The 19,713-nt window shown below is 38.3% G+C and overlaps 2 protein-coding genes and 1 long non-coding RNA gene across 3 annotated transcripts; 1 reads left to right on the plus strand and 2 right to left on the minus strand.

The window, feature by feature from the left end:
- Positions 1 to 370: 370 nt before the first annotated feature.
- LOC107990078 (uncharacterized) lies at positions 371 to 4,436 on the minus strand. Its single transcript, XR_003052886.1, has 3 exons — positions 2,251 to 4,436; positions 1,476 to 1,611; positions 371 to 1,015 (listed from the first exon to the last, which is right to left on the minus strand). It is a non-coding gene; the product is annotated as an uncharacterized LOC107990078 (long non-coding RNA).
- Positions 4,437 to 4,970: 534 nt separating this feature from the next.
- pcolcea (procollagen C-endopeptidase enhancer a) lies at positions 4,971 to 10,947 on the plus strand. Its single transcript, XM_008332177.3, has 9 exons — positions 4,971 to 5,126; positions 6,766 to 6,874; positions 6,965 to 7,223; positions 8,682 to 8,806; positions 8,886 to 9,022; positions 9,572 to 9,930; positions 10,025 to 10,102; positions 10,364 to 10,534; positions 10,619 to 10,947. The coding sequence occupies exons 1-9, from the start codon at positions 5,038 to 5,040 to the stop codon at positions 10,747 to 10,749; spliced, it is 1,458 nt and encodes a 485-aa protein (XP_008330399.1). The 5' UTR covers positions 4,971 to 5,037; the 3' UTR covers positions 10,750 to 10,947.
- Positions 10,948 to 12,199: 1,252 nt separating this feature from the next.
- Positions 12,200 to 15,821, minus strand: tmem88a (transmembrane protein 88 a). The gene is made up of 3 exons (XM_025065597.1): positions 15,458 to 15,821; positions 14,075 to 14,403; positions 12,200 to 12,975 (listed from the first exon to the last, which is right to left on the minus strand). Exons 2-3 carry the CDS (start codon positions 14,381 to 14,383, stop codon positions 12,688 to 12,690), a joined length of 597 nt encoding a protein of 198 aa, XP_024921365.1. The 5' UTR covers positions 14,384 to 14,403; positions 15,458 to 15,821; the 3' UTR covers positions 12,200 to 12,687.
- Between the last annotated feature and the right edge of the window lie 3,892 nt (positions 15,822 to 19,713).

The raw sequence follows: 19,713 nt of genomic DNA on the forward strand, positions 1-19,713 counted from the left end.
TCACAAAAAATGCAAAAAAATAAAAAGAGTTGAACTTAACTTTGTTTCAGATAACATTTGGTCCCACTCAAAATTAGTGCAAATTTTACTCTATGGTCAGTGTAACATTTTCAGAGTAAATCCTACTCTACTCTGTGCAAATATTAACAATGGAATGTGAACAAATATTTAACACTGTGGCATAGTTACACTGTTCAGAGTAATATGGTTACACTGAAGAGAACCCAGTTAACTCCAAATTTACTAAAAAAAAGACACTTTAATGTGTAATTCTCTTTATCCTTAGATTCTCTGTGCTTTTACTACATTTGAAGTAGCATTACAGAATTACTGTGATGTACTATGAAATGAGAACAAACAGGATATAACATAGTATTACCAGTGCCAGTATTTATTTTAGAAATCATTAAGGTGCCTGTGATCTCCATATTTGCATTGTCTCTGTGATATATTAAAATAAAAATGAAAGCTTACAAAAGAAAGCAATATGGGACAATGAATAATGAAGAGTTATTCACTCCACATGACCTTTGTAGGTCAAAAGGCCTAGAATATTGCAGGTTGTCCACATGAAAGTGAACAAAATCATGCTTTGACCTACTCACTTCATATGCATGGAGATGCTCTTGAAAAGTAATTGGAATTAAAGGCACAGTAAGCAATAACAGTTTTCCATCTATAATCAGCACAATAACCAAAACAATTCAATAATCAAACTAAAAAAACAGGGGCATTTTAGATTCAACTCTGCCACAGACAATCAAATGTGGGCAGTAAGCACCATTACCAAAAAGGGCACTGCACACGTGTGCAATCAGAAATATCAAGTAAACAAAGTCGTACCATTCTCAACTTCAGCCGCTGACTCTGCACTGCGCATCAAATCCAGGAGTTCTGTAGTGGGTACAAGTCGATGACTCTCCATTATTACTTTAGCTTTGACAGAAGTTGGCCACTTCTCCAAGAATATGTTGGCAGTGGTCTATCCAAACAAAAGTCTGAAATCTTGCTCGTTCTGTAACACAGACACATACAAACAAAGAGTAACAATGAGAGTTACTGCATTGTGGCTATACCGGAAATTCCCATGAAATAATTGAATTAAGATGTTGTACAAGTCCTGGCGTGTCCAGAAAACGTGGGAAAACCAAGGAGACATCTATCTGTATATCAATATCAATGCTTACCCATGGGTTTCTGTCATCTCAGCAGTGAGAATGTTAATCGTCTGTCGTCTGGTGGCATCTGTGAGAGACTTGGTTTTCCCATATTCTTGCATAATGTGCTCACCTCCAGGCTTTATATAAAATATTTTGGCCAATTTAATAAATAAAATTAGATTGAGGCTATTTTTTATTAAACATTTAGACTATTAAATATTATAGCCTACATTAAATATCAAGAGTTTTTTTAAACATTCTCCATGACATGAAACAACATTTAGCTTGGACTCAATAGTGATATCCATTGCCTACCGCTTTTGCATCATAGTTTGTAAGGCATGGCCTTTAAGGCTGGCTTCCTTCTTCAGCAGCTGCTTCTTCACACACACACACAATTCAGGATGACTGTCATCAGAGGCTACTGAGCATAATGACGACTGAGAGGCACCTGTGCAAGAAATGTGTACAAAATAGAACCATATTAGGTTATATACTGCAATTGTATTTTAATATGATGATAAATAGTCACATCAGAGCCTATATGAATAAACACATAAGTGAGTTGTTTGAATGATTACCATATCCATCATTGCTCAACATGATGAGCTGACTCCTGCACTAATTCTGTGTCAGACTGGTCATACACCGTCATGTCTGGCTGTCTGTATTCTGGCGTGTTAAATTTTAGGCACACTAGTTTGTAATAAAAGCAAATAGTAAATTAGGCAAGGATTATTCTAAAATGAGAGGTCATGCATTTCTGTCTATTAAAAACCCCGTCTATGTTCTGTATGTGTTTAAAACTACAAACCGATCGCTTTAGCGTTCAAATTTGTATACAGACATACAAATTCGACAGAACACCGGTTCAGATATGACCGTTTAATTTACTTATTTAGACGGACAGGCAAAACGCTACATGTTATGGACTATAACAATGTTTTAGCACGCACTATATGGACTATAACAATGTTTTAGCACGCTACACCTCACTGCGAGCTACGTTTACGTCACCACGTCGCGCGTCCATTGGCTGTAAAACTAGAAGGGAGAAAGTGTCTAAAGCGCCGTATTTGTCAGCACAAACCATTTGCTTTCGTGCTGATTGACCCATCCATGTTATGAGGGCGTATAAGATGGATTTTAGGGAGCTATCGACCCCACAGAGGGTGAATTATCGCACAAATACGACACTACTCCGTCGTCATCGAGACGCACATGTCCCACCCCCGCCCTCATCCTATTGGCTAGTATTGGTTTGAGCTGCTCGTTGGTTGGTCAGTCATCCTGAGAATGTTGTCTTGGAATCTCTTATATTACAATTATAATTTGCATTTATTTTCTTAGGTTTAAACACTTATTTCATCTTGACATGTCATATTATTCTAAAATGTGCGCCCCTCCCCCCCATTAGCTTCCTTACACAAACTGGCACATGCAAAGATACAGTATCCTCTGTTCATAAGTAACAGGCAAACTTGGCTCAGAGTTTGTCCAGCAGAGGGCGTCGAAGTCACAACAGTGCCTAGACAGCCATAAACCCACCATACATTTTAAAAGTCCATCGAAAGATGAATTTCTATTGCTATTTTTAACTCGGATAAACTGTAGCTAACACCAGAACTCCCACTTCTTTCTATTTTTTTAATTTAGTTTAAGGTTTCTTAAGTCCTCAATGAAGAGTCCACCTCCCAACTAACAGCATGTCTTCATTTTATTGAGACATCCACTTTTTTTCATCCTCAAAATCACCTATTGCTACACTTCAAGGTCTGCCGGCATTTTGGGATTTTACTTCACTGGAAGGCAGTGAATCTGAGAGTTTGTCTACAGGTGGCTTCCACAAAGTTAGTTGTGATAACATTACTCCTCTACTGAGCTGCCCTCCATAACCGAGAGACTGCGTGTGGAGGGTGTGTGGGGGAGTGCAATACACACACAGAGCAGAAGGATCCAAGGCTTTCTGGGTCTGTAACCTCTGGTAGAATTGCAAAACTACACATATTTGTTTCTGTGTTGTTTTCTCCTTCCCCATGTCGGTGCATTCATTTGTTTTCTTTTTTGTATATACAAAAATATCTTGTATCAATATTGCACATGCATGTAAATAGAGAGGCACAATGCCAGTGTACATACAAAAAAGAAAAAAAAAGACTTGTTTTTCATTTCACTGCTCCTCTTTTACTCATCTATCTCCCCCTTCTCCCCCTGCTCACCCACTGAGATTCGCTCTGTCGCTCGAAAAGGAATGCAAATCCAGTGTGGAAGTTTTCACAGAGTTATTGCAGAAACTTACACCACTTAACGCAGATTCCAGCAAAGTGCAGAGGTCACTGCTACTCCCACATGTATTGGCAACACACAGTTGTGTTCACCCAGATAACGTCAACCCCCCAGTATGCAGTACACATTACATTCCTGCCTCTTGCTGCTGATTATAAGGAATTTGGGTTAACACAAACAGACAAGGTCAGAAGGCAGGGACTGCTTAGTCTTTCAGCATAAGCAGAACAAAAACTGTAACTTTGTAGGGCCCTGGCAACTGAAGTGTTTTTCAAGCGGGGCGAACAGCTGGAATAAGAGACGCAGTCATGTGTCACATGCACCTGGAAAAGTCATTGCTTTGTGGAAAATCTGCTTAAAATCTGCTGTGCATCATGCCTGCTGCTGAATATGACGAAAGTGTTACATCTTTGTTGCAGGTTAAAGGGGCTCTTTTTAATGGACAGATTCCCTGACTATAAAGTAGGACAAAGGGCTGTTTTATCATCAGCCCCGAATAATGGTAGAAAGAGCTAAAAGTGCCAATTTAGTCTGGGGTGTAGGCCCCTGGGGTCAGAGTAAACGTGGTGAGAGGAAAGGGGTTGTTAGTTTTATTAGACTTTGTTTTCTGGAATTTTCAGTTTAATGGTAGGGTTTTTTAAAAACTTCATTTTAATGAATAGATACAAATAAAGTCTTTTGTTTTTTTTTTACATTTCGTTCAGTCAAATTGATGGTTCGGTTTCCAGTACTATTGTTGAATGTTGAAAAAATTGGGCCCGGTGTTAAGTGCTCCTTCTCTGAGCCTCTTTTACTTTTTAGTAATAGTTCAGGTTTTCATTGGCTTTAATGTGTCTAATGAACACAGCACTCACTTCTATAACGTGAAAGTAAGAATAATAAAATCACTAAAGTCCATTGATAAAACCATGAGGTCTGCAGATGCCTTATGAATTTACTGACGTGATTCAAACAAAGACTCTGAAAACAAATCATAAGAAAAACATTTGAACTTACTGGCAGATGCAGAACTGGATCGGTACCTCCTGTTTGACAGAGTATTACGTTTATTTTCTTTTTTTTCGTGACAGAGTATTATGTTTATTTTCTTTTTTTTTTTTCTATTTTGGTTTGTGGTTTTGATTTGTCTCAGATGCCTGATTTATGTTATATTGGCTTACTTAACAAAAAGTTATTATGTAACTATGACTTTAAACGTGAAAACTGGACTTTTTACATAAAGAAAAAAATACGTTATTCTTTGTTGATTTCCACTAAGTAAGTGCAGTAACTTCTTTACTCGGCACTTTTTCTGCTACGTGCCTTCTCTGTTGCACCGAAACCAGGCCACTTCCAGGGGAAACATCTGGCTCTAATTAAAGCCCTTCTCTGTCCGTCATTACTCACAACACCCCCTCATGGCTCTTAATCTCACTACTTCTGTCCTTTCTTAACTACCGCTGTCCATTAACATTCTCTCTCTCCTCCCCACCATTTTCTCTCCACCCACTTCCCATCAGTTACCTCCCCCTCAGACCCCCTTGTCTTTCACCTCTCTTGTCCTTCTACCACCTCCCTCTCCTGTCCAGAGTACTCTGCTTTGTGTGCAATCATGTTGCACGTAGGCTGCGCCTGGGCTCTCTGTTTGATCCTGTATCTGAGTTTAGGATGGACCAAGGCCCAGCAGACCAATTACACCAGGTGGGTGCAGCTGCAGTGTTTGAAGACGGCATTCTGGAAATTTCGCTGTTAAGTCGTATACTGCTCGATTTGTTACGCGTTTGTTAAGTGTCCATGCTTCCATGGAAGTTCGATAACTCTCGACAGTCTTCCTATCGAGTTAAACAGTCTGTACTTTGCTAAAAGGAATGGCTCTAGTGTGAAAAATCGAATTTCTCTACTCTTTCTAGTGTCTGTAACGATATCTTTCCGCAGATCTGTTTGTTTGGTCACATACTTGTTGTTTGGCTCATGATTTGAACCACACTGATCCACTGCAGATGTTGATGATTTCACTCTGCTCGTGGGGTCGAAATCGTAGCAACTTGACTCAGCAAAACTGAGCTTTTATTTAAAAAAAAAGTATAATACAAAAGATATACGAGTCACATTTGTCCTGGTTGGCCACAGTCGTAACCCTAAGAAAATGATTGCTAGCGACCTTCACACAGACACATAAAGCCACTAAAATCAGGAGATTTTGTTTTCACTCAAATCTGAGCTGCAGCCTTATCTCCCCGAGGTTCTTTCATTTAATGGTTTGGAAAAAGTTCATTGCTGAAAAAAGTCAGCCACGGTTTGCTAGTGTTTTTGTGAAAGAACTGCCAGCACATTGACTTTTTTTTTTATTCTTTTCATTTGAGCCGAGGCTTGAGTTGAGTGCTAAGCTGTAGTTAAAGAAATATTTACCAAAATGGTCATGTGGTGAAATTTGGCAGAATAGATCTAGATGTTATGTCCCAGAACTACCGTAATACTTTTATTGGTGGTTTAAAGGTTGTGGGCCAATTCCTAATGAATAAAAAAGAAAGGCATGATCTGAATCCCATTTGATATATTTGGACTTAAGTATTTAACATTTTTTTAGAACTGCCAATATAAAGGGGTGAGTGGGGGATTAAAGCATTTTTAGAATTTTTTTAGAAATTTTTTGGAAAATTGTCGATAAAATCCTAATTTATAATGTATACTTTGTCAGATGTTAAAAATTATGGTACATTCTTTTGGCATTTTTTGTTTTTACCAAAATGTTATATTGTCTGCATGTTTCTTATCAAATTTAGGTATTTTGAGAATTCTTTTGAAAAAAATATTTTTTGGAATTTTTCAGGATCTTTTGTCAGATGTTTCAAAATTATAATAAAAAATATTTGGGCAATTTTTTTAATCAAAATTTGATCTTGTCTGTATATTTCTAATCAAATTAGAGCATTTTGAGAAATTGTCTACAATTTCTTTTATTCTGAATTTATCAGAGAAGTCCTAATTTAGCGCATCACATTTGGTCAGATGCTGAAAAATTATAATGTCGGTACCGGTAGACCACCAGTTGCAAATTCGGTGGTAAATGGAATTTGAGGTACTGGAGTAAGGAGAAGGCCATTCACAAGCTGCAGTTAGACAAAAACAATAAAGAAAGTTCTGTCCTTTTCAGTTGAATTTGTTTGGAGCTGACTTACTGACATATGGTTTCCTCTTTGCACAGTAGGGATCATATTTTTGACAGTGGCAGACTGTGTTCAGCAACAATATTTTCCAAAAAAAAGCCCACGTGGCAGTTTCAAACAAAACTTCAAACCCTGTCCTGTCTGTGTCTGTCTCCCTGTGTCCTTCCTTCCAGGCCTGTGTTCCACTGTGGTGGGGACATGGTGGGAGATTCTGGGTTCGTTGGGAGTGAAGGTTTCCCAAGTTTTTACAAACCAAACAGTAAATGCACATGGCGTATCACGGTGAGTTAGTCATGATGCTGCACGCCCACACACTGACTTCATGTTTTTTCTCATCGCGCTCCTCATTCTGGTCTGGGGTTTTTTTTTTAGGTCCCTGAGGGAAACGTGGTCATGCTCACATTCCGAATTTTTGACATAGAGGCTGATTCACAGTGTCGCTACGATTATCTGGATGTTTACAATGGCAACACCAACTTGGTGCAAAAACTGGGGCGGTTTTGTGGAACATTTCGACCGGGTGCTCTCATTTCCACCAGCAACACCATGATGTTAGAGATGGGCACGGATGGGGAGACACAGGGAAGGGGATTTGTGGCCTACTTCAGTGGAACCAACCCAGATGTGGAAGGTATGTGGCCACAACTTAGAATGATAATGACAGGGGTGTAAACTAATTTTTTTAATCGGGGAGCAACATCAGCAATACAGTTCCCCTGGGAACTGGTAGTAACTGTAACACTGTATAGATGTAACTAATCCGTAACGAATTAAGTTTACGGAGTAAGTTCATAATACTGTATACTGCTCTGCGTAACAACATTTTTTAGGTGAAGAACCTCACCAGCAGGGACTTTATTATATGGCAATCAAATTGTTGTTAAGCTCCTGTGGGCCACACAATATGACTTGGAGGGCCACATTTGGCCCACTGGCCTCGAATTTGACACATGGGGATAATGATACGTTTCGTTCTGGGGGGGTTTTCTTATAGAAGAAAATGGAGAACAAAATTTTCTTAAAAAGCTAAAACAAATATAAATCATAAATTCTTGTAATGACTGTATTTGAATGGTCATTATATCAAATCACCATCTCTTCATTTCAAGTCTAAAGGTCTGAGCTGTTGCCTTTAACTCACGCTCCACATCTTTAAAGAAGAAAAAAGAAATCGAATTTATATCAAATGTTATCGATCAAAGCCCACATTGAAGAGCAGACACATGTTGAAATGAAGCAGTTAAATTTGCTACAGATTGCACTGCACTGTTCTCACATATTTGGATTATTTAACCAGTGAAACACTGCTCCGCTTTTTCCTCTTCTAAATTGGGGTGTGATTCCCACAAAGGTAATATAATCCTACTGTATAAAATGTTGATTAATATATTGCTCTTCCAAATGTTTGTACAGTTGTGTTTAAATTTATACTGGAGTAAAAACGATGGCATTTTTTGAACTTGGGGGACCAAGCTGTCGGCAATACTACTATAAACAGCCATATATATATATATATATTTATATACATGCATATATACGTAGATACATGTATATTTCTATTTCTCTATATTTCTTCATGCACAACTTGAACGCACCATTAGCTGTAGCACACTAACATGTCACAAATGGAACACTACTGCTCGATTTTTGTCGCCTTATGTGGGGACAGTGGGGGGGACAGATCGGGGACACCATGAATCTGAGAGGGTCATGTCCCCCCCATGTCTAGTGCCATCTGCGCCTATGGCAGATTGTATTATATTTGTAGTGTAATCTTTTTCCAAAGTGTATCCTACCTCCTGTTTGTCATTAAGATGGACTAGCTAGAGCTTCCCATTGGGCTTGAATAGGCTAAAGCAATAGAAGATCGATCAATGGATAAATCACTTGCAAAATATAAGGGCCTTTATATGTGTTTTGAATGTATCATTTTCATCATCTACTAGACAATAAAAATATTCATCGTCTAGTACATTGAGTAACTGAGACGTATGCCTAGTTAAACAGTACTTAAACAGTACTCGTGATTACGCTGGTGATCACAAATATACAACACTTTATCATAATATTTTACTAACCCTTGTATCAGACACACCTTTCTGTGGTGGAAAGACAACCAAAGCCCAGGGAGAAATCATGACGCCCAACTGGCCTGATAAGAAATACCCAGCAGGAACCAGCTGCTCGTGGCTAATCACAGTGGAGCCTAACAGGGTGAGTTGCTCGGTTAGCCTCGCTGTCATTGGAATGTCAGTGTTGATGATGGTGTTTATTTTTTGGGTTTTTTGTCCAGCTGATCCATGTGAAGTTTGATAAGTTCTCCTTGGAGTCTGACACCTACTGTAGGTTTGACTACGTGGCTTTCTATAATGGCGGAGAGAAAGACGACTCAAACCTGATTGGGAAATACTGTGGCGATGAGGCTCCACAGTGAGTTACATTTTATAGGGGTTTATGGACTTTTTTTTAATTAGCCTAACTTTTCCACTATCATATTGATTTCAGATCTAATTTCCTTCATGTTAACCTCCATACCACGCTTTGTTGCACTATCCCTGAATGAAATCTCCCTCTGTTCTGCTTTCACCTGAGCCTTATTTTTACTCATTTTTTATACTCTATTTTCTGGACTATAATTCACACTTTTTTTCATCCATTGGCTGGGTTTACGACTCATGCTCAGGTGCGACTTATACATTAAAATATAATTTCACATTTGTTATTTTCACACTGACAAGCGCTTGGGGGCACCGGTGAGACCAGTGATACTCCAGAGTGACTTATATATGTTTTTTTTTTCTCTTCATTATGCATTTTTGGCCTGGTGCAACTTATAGTCCGGAAAATAGGATATATGCTTAACAGCAAGGGTCACAAATAGTACAATAATACAAATACTTAATACTGGACATTTTAAGACACACAAAGAAGAACAAAATTCACAACTTAAGTTTTGTAAATTTCAATTTTCCTCTCTAGACCAATACTCACCAGTGGAAATGTTCTACTGGTCCAGTTTGTGTCTGACCTCAGTGTCATAATGGATGGCTTCTTTGCCCAGTACACCAGCGTTCCTCAAGGTTTTCAGATTCCAGCCGTTAACGCCGGAGCTGGTACCAGTACTATCCCATCGAAACCGGCAGTCAAACCTTTTGCAAGAGTACGTCCGGCTCCTCCTGTTCAGCCGCCTGCTCCCACAGCTAAGTATGTTCCACCTCCTCCGCCACCGAAGCCCACTGAAAGACACAGACCAGTAAATCCTGTCAGAAACCGTGGGCAAGAGAACGCAGGCAAGGATAGGACGGTCCCAGTGCCAAGGCCTAATGGAAAGAGACCCGGTGAGTGAAGTTGCAATTCAATGCAAACAATTGTAATTTTTTTTTTTGTAAACACAAAGTACGTCTAATTTACCTTGCAATATTTTGTGTACAGCTGCTCAGAACCCAGCGTGTGCCCAAGCCTGTAAAAGGCAGGGAACAATTAAGAGCAGTTTCTGCGCCAGTGAATTTGGTAAGTTAACCATGTCAATTTTTAAAAACTGCCATATTTGTTATGTTCAAATAAATAGGCCCAGGTTTCAAACTGGGCAAGTCAAGCGAATAGAAACAAGATCATAATATTTCATTCATCTACCTTTTGTGACATTTTTGTCTGGCTTTCTAAAAGAAAATATGTACAGTATTTATTACAGTAGCTCAAAAAAGACTAGGAAACACTCAACTTTACCAATGAGCAATACTGAATATTTGTCTGGCTCTTCTTTTCATACAGTGATAACTGGAAAGGTGACTTCTCTGGCCCCTGGGCCCCAAGGCACTCTCCAAATTGGTGTGTCCATAATTAAGACCTACAAGGCAGGACGAATGATAATCACTCAATTGGGAGAAACTATGTCAGTGAAGCTGTTGTCACAGTGCAGGAAGTGCCCGTTGCTCAGACGAGGTATGAACTGTGATTATTGACATAACAATTCATACTTGAATGTAACCCTACTGACTGACTGTCGTTCTTTTCTGTCCCATAAAGGTGGTGACTTCATAATCATGGGACAGGTGGATGAGTCAGGACGTGGAACCCTGTCACCGGGTGCATTCACAGCTCCCTACAAAGCCCCACATCACAGACTGTTAATGAACATCCAAAGCCAATCCTGTTAAATTAAAACATTTGACCCTGCCCCAGAATTCCATAATATTCAATGTGATGCTCAGAACTATCAAACACAACACTCTGTAAATCATAATGTTATTTTTTATCCAACACTATAAAGTTATACAATTGAATTTTTCATTAAAATAACCACAAAAGCCTTCAATTTGTAATTTATATATGAATAAAGGTCTATAATAAAAACATTTCCATTTTTTGACTAAATAACGTTTACATTAATGACAAAGATAAATCTATTGCCATCTAGTGGTTGGACAGAATCATAGCACCCACTGTAAAAAAACTTCCACTGTTTTACTTTTCACCATTAGTGATATAAGGTTTGATATCGTTAGCATAACAGCATAACAGCATAACTGCCTTATTAGTCATATTTTAACGTTCTCAGAAAAACGAGGGTTGGGGGAGTTGCTTTAGAGTTTGGCTGATATCGCCATTTGTGGAAAAAATGACTTGGGCAATTTTACTATGAACGATACGGAATAAGGACCCCGTCAACGTGGGTCCTGAAAAGATGAATTGCGCAGTAAGCAAAAAAAGGAAGACTTGGACCGCTGCTGTTTAAGAGATTTGCCATTTTTGCTCTTTAAATTGTATTCGCTGTTAACAATGACACTATAAGCCGTTTGGGTTTACTTACTTCACTTCACTTAGTTTTACTGCAGCTTTTATTTTATTAGAAAGCGGTTTATTAGCTCACCTGAAACCGGCACTGTTGTTAGCCACAGGGTAGACAAACTGCTAGCAGCAGAACTCTCAGCTAGTCGAGTCCAAAACACGGAACAGAACACACTGCGCATGTGCGCTAAGACATGGTGCGTTCACAGCACCCAAGAACTGTCAGAAAAAGTATTTCAATATTACACCACATGGACATTTCTTCCCCAGCCGTCACAATATTTTCTAAACTAAAAACCAGCTTCCCTTTTCTCCTTGTGCATTTAGAATATTTTTTTTTTCTGCCATGGGGTGATTCTAAACACTTTCTAATAAAAAACACAGTGGGAGTACATACAAAAGTCTCAAAGGTCAATGTTTTCAGAAACAGTACACAATAAAAATGAAAATGAATAAAATGTTATATGTACTTATATCTCTTAATAAAAAGAAATGTGATCTTAGTATTTTTATTTTAATTAAATATTTTAATTTTCTAGACTTCAGAAATGTTTACATATTTTTAAAAGAACTGAGTTTTTGTTTAATTTTTGTGAAACGGTTTGATGGTAGCTACTCATCTGTAGACATTACAACCAGATCATGCAACCTTATAATGTTGCATTTTATCCTAATTAGACCAATGAGATTTGTCTAATTAATACATTGGACAATGACATTTAAATATTAGTCACTTACATATAGATATTGAGTGATCTTTTGGGAAACTGTCTTTATGTTGTTGTGGCTGTTGTTAATTTACAGTCAAAGACACAGAAATGTGTGCACACATTTATTTTTCCATCACAGCTGTTAAGTTTTGTTTGTATTTTAAAGCTGACCTTTAACCTCTTCTGTCTTCAAGGAGAATGTTAGGGTTTAATGATAATTTCTGGTGGAACAACGAATTACAGTTTAACTCATGGCTAAGTAACAGTATTTAAAAAAAAAGTTTTTTAAAAAAGTACAAAAATACACAAAGTATGTAACAATATAAATGCAAAAAACAATATCATCCATACACTGAATATAAATGATGATGGATTTTTACAATGGAAGTAGATGCAGTTAATACTTGTATTTGTAAAAAAAAAAAAAGGAAAAAAAAGAGCTTGATGTTTGCAACCTAACTCTCGTATTTTCTCCTCTCCTCTCCTCTCCTTTCCTCTCCTTTCCTCTCCTCCCTTCCTCTCTTTTCCTCTCCTCTCCTTTCCTCTCCTCACATCTCCTCACCTTTCCTCCATTCCTCCCATTCGCTCTCTATTTTCTTACACCCAAATGCTTCCCTTTCCCTCCCTCTCTGATGAGCCCTTTTTACCACAACAGCTTTCTCCATCGGCCTTCTGGTTACGTGACACAGGCAAGTTTTTGTACACAGCGCGGCTGTAGGGTATGAAACACATGCCCAGCTGGAGGTGTCGGGCCAGACGACAGTAGGCTGCGAGGGCCAGGACCAGCAGAGGAGTGAGCAGCAGAAAACCCACCACCAGCAGAGCCACACAGCCTGTGTCGTCCAGTACGTCTGAGCAGAAAACAGATGTTCCGTGGGGCTGCACCTGGAGAACAAGAGATGGAGATGAAGGATAGTTAAGGGAGGATGCTGTGAAAGTTGCAGGGGATGGAAAAGCTCACACAATTCAAATAAAAAGCTAGTAAATATCCCTAAAAAAGTCTTTTTTTTTTTACCTTTTGGTCATGTCTAAGAACTAGTGTTTAACACTAAGGAAACCTTTAACAGGCGAGCGTTAGGCCTCAGCCGAGTCCTGGGCCATGGATGATTTGGTACTCCAGGGTAAAAAAAATATAATAAACAATTTTAGTTTATAATAATAATAATAATTGCTATTATTCTTATTATTTATTTTTTATCAGCGACATACGCTCTCAGTTAGAACCGTTTTTAACGTGTCAAGATGACTGGCAAGAAAGGCCACAGAAGAAATAAACCTACAGACAGACAGATGACAAGCCTCTGGCTAACAAAATCAAAGAGAGTTGACTTTAAACACGGCTCTATGACAAAAGAGCTTTTCTTATTATCTTTTTTTAAATTGCAACCTAATAACCTTCTCTGCAAAAATATGGTCTCACATGAAACTCATTGCTACATCTGATTTGATAAGAGACACTTGGGTTAGGAGTTTAAATTTTCATAATAATCAAGAGACACGCTTTTCTACAGGTTAGGAGTTTAAATTTTCATAATAATGATAATAAATTTTTTTTATATAATTTATTCAAAGTTTTCTTGTTGTTAGAAAGGCCATTTCTAAAAATTCACGGTATTGGAAATTCACAAAAGATGAACCTTTAAAATAATGTGCATCAGATCAGCTTCTTCTATTTTTCTCCCACCATGCGCTCCACAAATTATTGAAACCAGCTTAGTCACATGTGCAAAAAATTAGACTCAATCTCCAACGTGATCCAATTCTCTCAGAAAACAGTATCGAATGTCTGAGAAAACACAGATCTTTCTCAGAGGTGTGTCATATATGGGAAAACTTTATAAAAATAAAACTATAAACTGAATATCTCTATCTTTGAACAACAACATGTGCAAAACATTTTTCGAATTATTATTTTCTATTTTCTATATATTGTATACCCTACATCTGAATCGACCACTAACTCAAATCTACAAAGGGTCAGTACCGTGGAGTGGCAGAGGAAACCAAAGACGATCATGGCGAGGGCAGGGGTGAGGATGGTGCCGAATATGACACTGGCCAGCACTGAGTTAATCAATGCAATAACAAAATTCTGGACGGTGACCAACACAGAGCATGCCCAGCAGTCCAGAGAGCCCCTCAGTTCCAGGGGGGAGTCGGCAGCCTCACTAGCACCCAGTGAGTACGGGGGAGGCACCACAACTCCTGACCCCACTCGTGAAGCGCTCCTCGACTCAGAGTGGGTCTGCTCGGATAACGTCCTCTCAAGTGTGCCGTTCCGTGACAGACTCATGTTTCTGGAGGTCTGAAGATCTGCAGAAGGGGGGAAAAAAAAGAAATAGCTCATTAAATAAACAAGTGCTAGCTGCTTCATTAATAATAAATAGGGATATCAAAAACAAAATCTAAGAACTTGACAATGCTCCATGGATGGATAGATGGAGAGATAGACAGATGGACAGATAGATAGATAGATAGATACATCCTTATTAAGGATACATATTGCTTGTCAATACTTTAAATTACTGTACCTACACAACAGTTGAAACCTTTAATATTCAAGTACTTCAAGTGGCTGAGAAACTAGCATTCATGTCGCATAATCCATCTTTGTTCGTCTTGTTTGAAGCTAAAAAAGGCCATTAAAAACACTCACTAAGGAATGTCTGTCCATTAAGTAGCGGCCCACTTTATGTAACGTGGTGAAAGGCATGAAAAGTCAACAGAGATAGCTGCACAGTAAGGAAATGAGCTGCAACCCAACCCCACCTTCTTACTCCAGGACAATCACTAACCAGAACAATGAAACGTAGCAGCTGGAAAACTGTGAGACCAGTTCACCCCCCCCCCCCAAAAAAAACATCTGACGTTGGTTAGTGGTCATTTTGGCTCACATAAATAACTCACTGTTGTAGTGAACTATTATTGTCAGTTTAGTAGTACACATTCTTCAGAGGCTAGTATCACTTTTCTGTTTTTTTGTGTGACCACACGCAGTGGCCTAATGAAAGAAAATCCTTTAAAATAAGTCTTATCTTTCACATACCTTTTTACCTTACATTTAGATGAATGTTTATGGAAGGTACATTTTTACAGTGAAAATACAGAGTTTGTTAACAAAATTAATTTATTTTACAAATTACTATTACTTAAAAGTACATAGGCAACTCACTGGTTAAATCAACTACTTCAACATCTAACCTTGCTCATCACTCTTTAATTCTCCTCACGTATCCAACTCCAACCAAATTTTTTCATGTCTATGATTAGGATGAACATTTTCAACACATTGACGGTTAATATAAAAATGTAAAAAAAGACCATGATAAAGAAAAAGAAAAAAAAAATCAAACAGTTTTGCACTTACAGCGTGATAAACCTGATGGCTCCACCGGTGGTTCAGTAGTAAAGATACTCAGAGGAGTGGTGAGGGGTCAGAGACAAAGAAATTTCACGTATTTCCTTCTGACATATGACTTCTTCGTTTGAAAATCCAGGTCCCAGAGACTATATAGAAGTTACATAAAGTATCTACAAGTTTTTTGTCTTTTTGTTCAATTTAAGGAAATAGAAATTTAAAAAAAATCCTGCCGTTAGCAATCCCAATCTCAGTAAAGAACTTGAGGCAAACTCTGCTTTCCCACTGGCTTCAGCACTTCCTTCCCTGACATTCTGCTTCCTCACACCGACTCCACTCTGAGATATGATTGAGAGCGTGTGTGAGTGTGTATCCTGTCTTGCCCAGAGTGTTAATGCAACGAGCACAGACTGGGCTGTGTTAAAAACGGCTGGTTTTTTTTTCTTTTTTTTTTTCTCTGGGCGCGGAGCAGCAGGGAACTTTCTCTGATAACCCCTGGAATCAGTGGGAGGGGGCTGGAGTGTTTATTTGAAAAGATTACGGGAGTCAGGCTGTGCTGCCCACTCGACGACACATTACGCTGTCAGTAAGCTTTCTCCATCGCACGCCGGGGTCTGCTGCTGAAAATATAAATAATCGTACAAAACCTGCAAACTCCCAATGCGCACACAATCCATTCACCTACTCTGCAGATTGCACAAAAAGAATGCTGTGAGCAGAGCTGCTGAAGAAATCCCCAGGGACCTATGACCTTCTGTTGAAAAACAGAGCTCTGCATCCAAAAAGCCAAGGAAATGAGAAAGGGGAGAACATTGGCTATCATGGGGCTGATAAGGAAACCACAAGGGGTTAGTTCAAAGGGTGAAATTAGTATATTGATATGAACTCTCATCTTCCTTTTCATCTCACTCTGGGCTTTATGTTTATTTGTTTTGCGAGAAACACTTTGATTTAAACTCCCTGGAGGCTTTCACCGCATTTGAACATTTGGCCCGAGTTCCAAGAACCAACGCAACAAGTTCTCGTTCTCTGAAAAAAAGAAAAGAAAAAAGCAAACGATTTAGGCAATTACAATTTGACACTGTGTGTTGTTTGCACTTATATGTCAGAATCCTGGAGGGGTGAGGGGGTAGAGGAAGAGCACTGTTCCTGTCCTTGAAGCAAGGAAATCCGCTACTCTGTCCATTACAATGACATGTCTCTGCATCATACATTTGGCAGCGTCATGTCCTTTAAACAAGGGAGGACAGAAATACATCAGCAACAATAAGGAGAGAGGCTGATATAGATATTATAAATACAATATGATATGAATACAACTTCCTTATAACAGAGATGTTTAGTTAGCTTTAAAGTTTACAGAAGTCTCTTGATGCAAAGGTCAGTAACATCAGCAATGACGATAGGTGTATTGAATATAATCCACCGCGTCGTTTTACACGAGCACATTACCAATGTTGTCTCCATGCACTTTGAGGCTTCTTTTTTTTTTAAATTATTAGGTACCAAACTTTCCTATGTACAATCTATAAACATAGATCAACCAAAATCTACAAAAAACATCTTGAACAGAGACATGGTTAGGAGGATAAATTAATTGAATTATTTAACATATTAAGGCATTCTGATAAGCACAATGAAATAGTAGTAAGTAAAACAACAATAATAATATTAATAATACACACTAAATAAAATGACCCCAGAGAAATCTCAAATGTGCGGAAACAAGATCATCTTGAAATGATTATCATTATTTTGTTTTTCATCTTTTTTACTACTGTTTTATCTGGTAAAATCCAGAAAAGTAGTGGGGCAATGAGGTGTTAGCCTATCCTAGCCCAGGGGGAGAATTGCCCATAGTACATCTCACAATAAAGTAAAGAAACCATTATTTTATTATATAGTAAAGGAGGTAGACATTAAATAAAACGTTGAAAACGTTTGTTACTGTATTTTCTACCACCACACTGGAATCATGCAAAAGGACTTTATATATAGTATGTGTTTAATATATTGTTGTTTAGTATGTTTTTAGTACCCCCTGCAGGCTAGGAAATAAACTGCGTGGTCAGTGTTGGCAAACAATATTTAATTTGTTACACAGAGAAGCAGGATTGCTAAATGGTCTGGGCAGAGTTCTGCTGGGGACTGGGGTTTTTTTTTTGGCAGGCTTTATAGGTGTCAAAAATGAAAGACGGTGATGTCAATTTAATGTCAGCAAAGTCATAGTGGACGTCTCTACCTCTCTTTCATCACCCTTCTTATCTACAATGGGCTCACAGTGGTCTTGACTTCCAGCTGTTTTTTCTCTTTCTTTGGCAGCAGAGAAAAGATCCAGCCAGTTTGGCACTGTTTAATCTCCCTCCTCTGACCATAATTAGAGGAGGAAATTGGGAGGGGATAGTTTAGCAATGCTTTCAACTTTCCCCGACACTTTGCTAACATGGCTGTCGATGCTAATAACATTTAGATCGCAACCAACGTATATGAGGAAGAGAAGATGTCAAGAATAAAATAATAGATTTTTTTTTATTATTAAAAGTGACAGGTAACACAATTTGTAATTATAAAAGACTTAATATATATATATCAGTTGTTTTGAAATCATTTAATTTTCATGTAAACTACTCCCACAGAGTAGGATGGACAAAAACAGCTTGCTTGAGAATGATACTCAGCTTAGTTGGAAAATGAACCAATGAAAATTAAGGTGTAAAATATGTAAATACACATAAGAGTTCTTACCTGATTTCAAATTTGAAGTTGCTGCGTAATGGACTGACCAACAATCCAGGATGTACATCACCCACGCCCAATGACAGCAGCGGTCCGGTCCAGCGCTCTGGCCCTGAAAATGAATAGACATTAGAGGATAAGTGATTGAGTCTGTTTAGTTAGGCATTCATGGACGAAGTGCAGCCCTAATAAAACATACCTGTAATAATATTATGAGTGTCTTTGGCCAAGAGTGAAGTTTCCAAGTTTAGATATACATTTCTGTACATGGAGTTGGTCATTTGGTCAGGATCAGTTGCGTTTTCCATGCTGAGAAACACCAATCAGGCCATACCCCAATGGAGTCATCCGATTGGACCGAATAGCTTCTTTAGAAAAACATCACTAAACTCCAAACATACAGCCAAAGTTATTGTCAATCTATAAATGGGCAGTACAAATATAAAAATACATTGAAGGATTACATACATATAATACACTCCACAATTGGCACAAATGTCACATCCGAAACAATCGGTGTTGAATAATTTATCAAAACATTTAATTTTTTTGAACAACAATACATTTTAAGACAGGTTTGGCTCAGGTTTTCTTCTAAGTGAGTTGTTTTGAAACCATATGTGCAGCGTAAATCAAAGAGGAGGAGAGAAAAAAAAAAAACCCGGACCATCATAACATCCTTTTAAATAATATTAATAATTAGGACGACATGAAGAAAACCCCAACCCCCGACGCTGATAAAAGTTACATCCCTAAAAGTCTCTGCAAAAGTGTTGGAGAATCACAACTACTGCTATGCTCGTCGTAAAACCGGTACCGTGTCACAAGAATACGTATAACAGAAAAGTTTAAAAAAGTATTATTTTTTTTTATCTGTTTGATACAGTACAAAGACATCATTCCATTTCTGTTACCAGTAAACTCTGATGGCCTGGTTTGAGCACCAACTGGTTGGTTTAAGCTGTTTCACTGACTGTTTTCCATACAACACTATATGCTGTCCAATGAGGGGGCATTGAGGAAAGGTTAGGGTCAAGCACCATGAGAATTCCACCGACCCCTGATTGCACTTCCCCTGTCCACCAATGGCCGCATGTTTAAAACACCGTATAGCCCCTTGTCAAGTGAAGTACCCACCAATATCTAATAAATACATAAAAAACAACAATGTACAGTATAAATAATGTCACAATTTACATGTTTTGTTCTCTGCAATCCATAACTCATAAACCGACAACATAAAGAGGTATAAAAATGGAGAATAAATTCACTCCCTCTGCAGTCATTTCAAGAGAAGTGTTTGCCGTTTTTATATTATATATAAACAACAAAAACATAAGACTGAGGTCGACACTTTTCACCATTTACAAAGGATAATTATGAACTTGAAAGAATACATTATCTACATACTGTATATCAAGTATATGAAATGGTGTGCACAGATCAGTTCAGAAAGGTCCGATGATTCCAATGGCTGTGCAGCAAACTGAACAGGGGGGCTTAAACGCTGGTTCTAGTCCAGTGTGATG

The sequence above is a fragment of the Cynoglossus semilaevis genome, chromosome 19 (genome assembly GCF_000523025.1).
Source record: "Cynoglossus semilaevis isolate Cse_v1.0 chromosome 19, Cse_v1.0, whole genome shotgun sequence".
NCBI lineage: Eukaryota > Metazoa > Chordata > Actinopteri > Pleuronectiformes > Cynoglossidae > Cynoglossus > Cynoglossus semilaevis.